Source organism: Nicotiana tomentosiformis, chromosome 11, assembly GCF_000390325.3.
Source record: "Nicotiana tomentosiformis chromosome 11, ASM39032v3, whole genome shotgun sequence".
NCBI classification, from domain to species: domain Eukaryota; kingdom Viridiplantae; phylum Streptophyta; class Magnoliopsida; order Solanales; family Solanaceae; genus Nicotiana; species Nicotiana tomentosiformis.
This window is the reverse complement of record NC_090822.1, coordinates 13,902,349-13,911,723: the sequence shown is the minus strand read 5'-3', so window position 1 is coordinate 13,911,723 and position 9,375 is coordinate 13,902,349. Positions and strand designations below refer to the sequence as shown.

Genomic DNA, 9,375 nt, shown 5'->3' with positions numbered 1-9,375 from the left:
CTTGTTGAATATATTATTAATTTATATTAATATCAGTGACTTTTTATTAAGTGTATTTAATAGCTTTTATGTAATATGCTAGAATAGAGTACATTTAAAATAATAAATAAAAAGAATTTTAAAAAATCAGCAATATATTAAAAATAAATTAGCGACGGATACTTTCTGTAGCTAAAATTATTGCGTAAAATTAAATCTTGCGACGAATAGGCGACAAAAGATTTTTGTTGCAAAACGTAGGGAGAATTAGCTATAACATGACTAGTGATGGACGATTTCGTCGCTATAAGAATAAACGATGAATTTTGTTATGTATTGTAGCAACAAAAGTCGTCAAAATAGCGACAAAAACAAGCAATATAGCGACGGTTATTTCCCTCGCTAAACTTTGCTACAGATATATTCCGTCGCTCATCTGTCGCTAATTCTGTGACGGTTTGATATTTTTCATCGCTATGAGCCTAGTTACGAGCATTTTAGTGACAAACTTGAATTCGTCGCTAAACAACTGTAGCGACGGAAAATAGTGGTGTAGTGACGGAATACGGCCGTCGCTAAATACTATTTTTTTTGTAGTGTACTCTCTGCCTTCCTGCTCAAGGCATTCGCGACTATATTCGTCTTGCCCGGATGATAAAGAATGGTGATGTCATAATTCTTCAGTAACTCAAGCCATCTACGCTTCCTCAAATTGAGATCCCTTTGCTTGAACAAATGCTGCAAACTACGATGATTGGTGTAAACCTCAATAGACACCCCTTATAGATAATGCCTCCAGATCGTAAGAGCATGAACAATCGTGGCCAACTCCAAATCGTGCACAGGATAATTCTTCTCATGGGGCTTCAGCTGACGTTAAGCATACACAATAACTCGCCCCTCCTGCATCAATACACACCCCAAGCCAATGCGTGAAGCGTCGCAATACACCGTGTACATCCCCGAACCGGAAGGCAACACAAGGACTGGTGTTGTGGTCAAAGCTGTCTTGAGCTTCTGGAAGCTCGCCTCACAATCATCGGACCAACGAAACTGAGCACCCTTCTGGGTCAATCTAGTCAAAGGTGCTGCAATAGATGAGAAACCCTTTACGAACTAGCGATAATAACCTACTAACCCCAAGAAACTCCTGATCTCCGTCGCCGAAGTAGGACGAGGCCAATTCTGAACTGCCTCAATCTTCTTGGGATCCACCTTAATGCCCTCGCCCGATACCACATGCCCCAAGAATGCCACATAATCTAACCAAAACTCACACTTGGAGAACTTAGTATACAACTTATGTTCCTGCAAGGTCCGAAGCACCGCTCTCAAATGTTGCTCGTGCTCCTCCATGCTACGTGAGTAAATCAAAATGTCATCAATGAAGACAATGACGAATAAATCAATATAAGGTCAGAACACCATGTTCATCAAGTCCATAAACGCTGCTGGGGAATTAGTCAAGCCGAAGGACATCACTAGAAACTCATAATGGCCATATCTAGTACGGAAGGCAATCTTCGGAGCATCTGAGTCCCGAATCTTCAACTGATGGTACCCCGATCTCAAGTCAATCTTAGAAAACACCCTAGCACCCTGCAACTGGTCAAACAAATAATCAATATGCGGCAACGGGTACTTGTTCTTAATGGTGACTTTGTACAATTGGCGGTAATCAATGCCCATCCACATAGTTCCATCTTTCTTCTTCACAAATAATACCGGTGCACCCCAAGGTGATACACTCGGCCTGACGAACCCCTTTGCTAGCAACTCCTCAAGCTGTTCCTTCAACTCCTTCAATTCTCTTGGAGCCATACGGTACGGTGGGATAGATATAGGCAGAGTGCCTGGATCCAAGTCAATACAGAACTCAATATCACGATCTGGTGGCATGCCTGGAAGGTCAGAAGGAAACACATCGGCGAACTCCCGAACTACTGACACTGAATCAATCGTTGGAGACTCTGTGGTAGTATCCTAAACATAGGCTAGATAAGCTAAGCAACCCTTCTCGACCATGTGTCGAGCCTTCATAACAGATATAACCTGACTAGATGTACTGACAGATGAACCCTTCCACTCCAACCTCGGCAACTCTGGCATCGCTAAGGTAACAGTCTTGGCATGACAATCAAGGATGGCATGATATGGAGATAGCTAGTCCATGCCCAGGATGAACTCATAATCGGTCATATCAAGCAACAAAAGATCCTCTCTAGTCTCATATCCACAGAATGTAAGCACACAGGACCGGTAGATCTGATCCACAACAACAGAATCACCCATATGAGTGGACACATAAACAGGAGTACCCAAGGACTCACGAGGAATATCCAGAAAGTGAGCAAACAAGGATGACACATACGAATATGTAGATCCTGGATCAAATAATACTGAAGCATCCCTACCGCAGACAGAGATAATACTTGTGATCACTGCATCTGAGGCCACTACATCTGGTCTAGCCGGAAAAGCATAAAACCTTGTTGGAGCACCACCTGACTGGCCTCCGCCTGTTTGACCTCCTCCTCTGGGACGGATTCTACCAACCTGCCCTCCGCCTCTGGGCGGCCAGATGGCTGGTGCGACTACTGGAGCTGTAATCATTGGATGCTGGCCCTGCTGCACTGCCTTGCCCCGAAGACTGGGGCAAAATCTCCGCACATGACTAAGATCACCGCACTCAAAACAACCTCTCAGCACGGTGATCTGCTGCCCTGAAGTCTGGCCCTAATGGCTTGAATACCCACCGGAAAAACCCTGAATAGCTGGTGGGAGATATGAACTTTCTGGCATGGCACTGAAGTAAGCACTAGAAGAACCTTGATGACCGGAGTGCCCACTGGAAGGACCCTGAATGGATGGCGGTCAGTAAGAACTCTCCGGCATAGCGCTAAAATAGGGCAGCGCTAGAGCACCCCATGGAGGCAGCGATGTTGGGTATGGGAGCCTACTGGGCTGACCCCTCCTGAACTGACCTCTGCCCCCAGCTGGGGCACCTCTGAACTCCCAGGAGTAATGGACCCTCTTGTCCTGCTGCATCTGCTCCCTACCCCTCTGACGATAGCCGTCAATCCACCGAGCAATCTCCACTACTAGTTAGTAGGAAGTCCCCATCTCTACCTCTCAGTCCATACTAGCCTGAATACCTGAGTGCGACCCCGCAACAAATCTCCGCACCCGCTCCGCCTTAGTAGGAAGTATCATGAGTGCATGGAGAGACAGCTCAGAGAACCTCGCCTCATAATCGGTCACGGACATCTGACCCTGCTGGAGCTACTCAAATTGGAATTGCAACTCTTCCCTCTGAGAGGGTGGAATATACCTATCCAAGAATAGGCGTGTGAACTGGTCCCAAGTCATGGGAGGAGAATATGCTAGTCTACCAAGAAGATAAGACTACCACCACCTACGTGCTCTGCCCTCCAACTGAAAGGTAGTGAAATCCGCCTTGTGAGACTCCAATATCCTCATGTTGTGCAGTCTATCCCTGCACCTATCAATAAAGTCCTGAGGATCCTCATGCCTCTCACCCCCAAAGAATGGAGGGTAAAGCCTAGTCCATCTGTCCAAACGCTTCTACGGCTCGCCGACCGCAACTAGTCTAGGCTCAGGTATAGTTGTTGCGACTGGCTGGGCTCCCCCCACGGGGAAAGTGCCCAGGGTATGATATACAATGGCTGCATGCTTAGGATCCTAAGCGGTAGGGGTCTGTGCTCCACCTCCTGCCTGAGATGTGGCCGGGTCTATTGGAAGTAAACCGGCCTGGGTTATAGAATCCATGAACCGTAGCATATGGCCCATGACCTCCTGGAAGCCCGGTGCTGTCATAAAATCGGCCGGAGCTGGCTCTGCTGCGGGCACCTCGCCCTACTCCTCAACTATAGGATCCTCCACTGGATCCACTGGCGGTGCAACTAGGGCAACTCTAGGACGTCCTCGCCCCTACCTTGTGCAGGTTCCCTACCCCGGCCTCTGCCTCGACCTCTAGCAACAGGGGGAGCAGCCCCTCCCGGGTCTGGAATGTCAGTTGCGTGTGTTCTCACCATCTGTGAGAGAATAAGAGGAAGAAACTTAGTATACCATCAACTGCACGATAGGAGATGAATAAAGAGTAGTTTTCTAACATCCTATAGCCTCTCGAAGATACGTACGGACGTCTCCGCACCGATCCGAAAGACTCTATTAGACCTGCCCATAACTTGTGAGACTTACGTGAACCTAGTACTCTGATACCATGTTGTCACGACCCAATTCCATATCAGGCTGTGATGGCATCCGACACCATTTCTAGACAAGCCAACAATGAATAACTTAATGATTTCCCATTTTAACAAATTTCCCATGTAGTGATTTTTTCTTTATTTAATAGATTTAATGAAAACCGATTTAAATAAATAAATGAAAACAGTTAGAAACATTTATAACCGTAAGAACAGAACCCAAAAATCGCAAGTCTACTACTACGTGCCAAGATCTAGTGTCACACGTATATGGGCAATTTAGTAAAATATATAAAAGATGTCTATCCTACTGTCTGAAAAAGGATAGACAGAAATAAAATAAAAGAGAGACTCTGGCATGCTGCTAAACGGCTCGGAAGGGCAGCTCACCGCGGAATCTCGAACCCAGATCAAGAATGCGAGCTGGATGGATATCTAGATGGATCTGCCTTATATCCTGCACAGTTAAGTGCAGAAGTATAGCGTGAGTACATATAATAATATGTACCCAGTAAGTATCCAGTCAAACCTCGAAGAAGTAGTGACGAGAGGTCGACTTGACACTTACTAAGGCTAAAGATAATAAATCTAAATTGTAACTAAGCATGGATTACAATAAATATACTAAAACTCAACAAGAGATGGTAAATATCCCTTTTCACAATTATTTATCTCAAATTTTATCTTCCATTAAACGTTGGAGCAATATCAGTTATGATTATAAAATCCCAAGAATTTGCAAACGCAAATAATGCCGAGGTCGTACGGCCCGAACCAACATAATAATATTTAAAATGTGCATTGCCGAGGGTCGAACAACGCGAACCATAGATGCATCTATTTAATCTGCCGAGGCACTCTGCCCACTCCATAAATAGAAAACACTTAAAGAAACACAAGTTTTTCAATAACAGTCAAGTGTTCTATTCATAACCTCAAATAAGTGAAACCTATCCCTTTGGGATTCTCTTACAATTTTTGAAATTATGATTTTAAGAAATCCGATTGATAAGTAGAGGTGCAATTATTTCAAGTATGGCATGATGGGAGTCCTAGACTACCCGGACTTTAGCATAAATAGTAGCTACACACGGGCTCTCGTCGCTTCGTATGTACGTAGCCCCCCACAAATAGTCACATATATTAGTTAATTCGCCTATGGGGAAGTTTTCCTCTTACAAGGTTAGAAATGAGACTTACCTCGTCTCAAAGACCATTTCCCAATCCAAGAACGTGCTCAAACCTCCAAATTTGGTGCCAAACGACTCGAAACTAGTCAAACATTATATAAATTAATCCATTTATGCTCAAAATCTCATATCCCCACTATTAAAGTGATTACCCAACCCTAAATGCAAGATTCCTAAAATTCACCCCAGGCCCATATGTCCGTATTCTGGAAATCTTCAAAGAACGTTGTTATCCATAACCTTAGGAACATAAATATATGATTTTCACTAAGTTCCATAGTCGTTTTCGTAGCAAAGTCTCATTTTTATCAAAAAATAGATTTTTCATCTAAACTCATGATTTCTACAAATTTTCATGTTAAACTCTACCCATAATCTATGTATTAACCTCACATTAAGTAGAAATTACTTACCTCACAAAGCTAGGTCGAAATCCCCTCCTCAAAAGCTCTCAAATCGCCCAAGAGTGCAATAAATGGCCCCAAAAATGCCTAAGTCCCGATTTTAAACTCACTGCCCAACTGCCTCCTTCATCCCGAACGCGGAAGGGGCCTCGCGTTCATGAAGGAAAACGGTTCTGGCCCCTGGAGATGACTCATCGCGAACGCAACCAAGTCATCCCGAACGTGGAGGCTGGCTTGGCCTACCCTTCGCGAACGCGAGGGCTTCTCTGCGAACACGAAGAACAAATAGCGGCCCAAGCCCAGCCCAGGATACTCTACGCGAACGCGAGTCGCCTCTCGCAAACGCGAAGGTCACAGATCCCAGACCTTCGCGAATGCAAACCAGCTATCACAAACGCGTAACACAAAATTTCCCAGCCCCCAATTCCTTCTACGCGAACGCGAGAGTCCTTCCGCGTTCGCGAAGAAGGAAACCAGAACTGGAATTTTCTGGTTTTTCACACTTAGCTCCGAGGGGTTCGAAACTCACCCGAGCCCCACGGGACCCCATCTAAAGGAACTAACAAGTCTGAAAATATGATACGAACCTGCTCGAACTCTTGAAATGTGAAAATCAACAACGGAACTAAGAATCGCACCCTGAAACCAAATTGAATCAAAATATGAACTTCAAGTTTTCCAAATTGCTCCGAATGCACCGAATCATACTTAGACTACTCGGAATGATACCAAATTTTGCGTGCAAGTCTTAAATAATGTTATGGAATAGTTCCTGATCTCTAAATTCCATTTGGACCTCGATAACACCAAAATCCGCTCCAAATCAAATTTAAAAGAATTTCAAGATTCTTCAAGAACCAACTTTTGATATTATGCGCCGAAATGCTCCCGATTCATCCAAAACCCGAACCGAGAATATGCCCAAGTATGGAATCATCATACAAACCTATTGGAATCGTCAAATTCCGATTCTGAGGTCGTTTACTCAAAATGTTGATCGAAGTCAAACTTAGCCTTTTTAGGCCAATTTAAGAAACCAAGTGTTCCGATTTCAACTCGAGCCCTTCCAAATCTCAAACTAACCATCCCGCAAGTTATAATTTTTTAGAAAGAAAAATGACCGGTCGGGTCGTTACAATTTTGTCCATGGGTATCATTAGATTTTGGTTTGAATGGTAGATTTGTCTTACTTATTGGTTTGGATGCTTGGATTTACCATAAATTTGCTAAAATATGGTTTACTTGTTAGTTTGAGGCACTTGCTTATGTCGAAGTTAAAATTTTATTAATGAAGCTCCCTTTCTTTTGTTAAAAGGTCCAAATTTGAGGATGAATTTCTTTTTAAGGGATGGAGGATGACACAATATAGATAGTCATCGAGCGTTGGAGGATACATTCATAACGGGATGGCTACATATATAACTTCACCAACAATTAAAGACTATACAACATTTGGTGGCTATATTTGTAATATTTAGCTCCCTAGTATAAATAGCCCTTAAGGCTCTCATTTTAGGGTTAGCTTATTTTGATATTGTGAATGAAAACTCATTGAGAGTGTTTAGGATAAATTCCTATGTTGGTTGATTACTTGATGCTAGGCTAGAAACTCGTATTTTAACCGTAGTATTGCACTCTAATTACTGCATTTTATGTGTGTTTGAGCTTAAATGATAGTGAATTACACTTAGTACATTTTTATGCCTTGCAGGAAGTGATTCCGAGTTCAAAAGTTAATTTGGAGCTTTGAAGTTTGAGTAAAAGCCCAATAAATTAAGTTAGGATCGTGTTCGAAGGTCGTGTACCAAGTCTGGATGTCAAAAGAAGATGAAACAATTTCACTATGAGAAATTAACACTGTTCCGTAGTGTAAAAATGGCCTGCCAAGAAAAATGCATGTCCGCTGATAAATTCAACAAGGGCGCCGCGGGGTGCAGCGCGTGGCGCGACGTGTGTGTGAAAAAATCACAGAGTAATTTCTACTTCGCCTTGGAAAGGGTATATTTGTCCGAGGTTGTTTTTACAGGATATAAATACACAAATAGACATGATTTTGAGGGGGTGACCTAACTTGGAGAAGAAAACAAAAGGACGGAACACTCGGAAGCTTTCCATCCTTATTTCAGTATTCATTGATTTTATGTTTAAAACATTCTTTTTGATGATTGTATGAACATGAGTGGATAAGAACCCTATTGTTCTAGGGTCATGGGTGAAACATGAATGTTGATGTTTGAATTTTAACTTGACGAATATGATTTTATCATATTGGGTTGGTTATTTAGTTCTGTTTTTAATTATTTTGCTGAGTAGCTAAAAACGAAATACTATCTACGAATCTAGAGTTGAACTCGAAAGTGGGAATTCTAGATTGTAAATAGAATTAAATAGAGCAAGTTCTTGAATCTTGGCATCGGGAACGGATTCGCAATTAGGATAGACATATACCTAATTGTCTTGCTTGGTTGAAATACAGGAAGTGTAAATGCATTCTTGTTAATTCTTAATTCCATAGACATATAAGCATTATGTTAGCTTGAATAGGCGAGTAAGAACTCGACAAAATCTTATGAGTAATATCAATCATGTCAATCAACAATCTAGATAAATCAATTAGTCATTTTAATCCAAGAACGTAACACGATTGTTAGCTAGCTTGTGGTTGATTTCTAGTTATTTCATTGTTTGATAGTTTTTTTAGGTAGTAAATTAGTCAATTATCTATTTTGTGAGAAATCTCTTGAATCGATATATTATTTGAGTTTGAAACAGTCAAACATTAATCATCAGTCTTCGTGGGAATGATACTCTACTCATTACTCTATTACTTGATAAACAAGTATACTTGCGTGAGTGTATTTGGTCGTAACAAGATTTTGGCGCTGTTGCCGGGGACTTAGAAATTAGCTACTTGATTGAGTTAAGTTTTTATTAGTTATTTGTTCAAGTTTTAATTTTCAGTTTGCCTTGTTTGTGTTAACGTAGGCTCTTCTCTAGAATGCGGAGGAGTATAAGCGCAAACAACCTCCTTCCTCTTGATCCTGAAATTAAATGAATACTTCACAGAGTGAGGAAGGAAGTCGAAGCTAGAACTAGAATAGAAAGAGAGTTGGATATCATAGTTCAACCACATCCAATAGAGATGTCAAGTAATGAAGAGCGTCCAGTGATAGAAGTCGCGTGACCCAATCTTGCTAATATGACTCAGGCTATTGTGAATCCTAATATCACGGGGCATTTCGAACTCAAACAGTACATGGTACAGCTGATTCAGTCCACAGGGCAATATGTGGGTCTATCTTATGAAGACCCGCAGAGGCACATTCAGAACTTCCTGGTTACAATTATCCGAACGTTTCCGAGGACTATGTCAGGCTGACATTGTTCCCTTTTCACTATTGGGGAAGCTAAGGAATGGTTGAAAAAGGAGCCCGCGAACTCAATCCCTACTTGGGATGATCTAGCAAGGAAATTCTTAATCAAGTTTTTCCCCACTAAGAAGACAAAGTCACTGAGGAGCCAAATTCTTGGGTCCCAACAATGAGATAGAGAGACACTTCGTCAAGCTTGGGA

At 42.3% G+C, this 9,375-nt stretch overlaps 1 protein-coding gene across 1 annotated transcript; it reads right to left on the bottom strand.

The window, feature by feature from the left end:
• Nucleotides 1-2,142: 2,142 nt before the first annotated feature.
• On the bottom strand, nt 2,143-2,592 carry LOC138901058 (uncharacterized). The gene has a single exon (XM_070188784.1). It carries the CDS (start codon nt 2,590-2,592, stop codon nt 2,143-2,145), a length of 450 nt encoding a protein of 149 aa, XP_070044885.1.
• Nucleotides 2,593-9,375: the final 6,783 nt, after the last annotated feature.

Bases quoted from the DNA above. Each gene is read 5' to 3' on its own strand.
- LOC138901058 (XM_070188784.1), bottom strand. From the start codon at position 2,592: ATGATTACAGCTCCAGTAGTCGCACCAGCCATCTGGCCGCCCAGAGGC.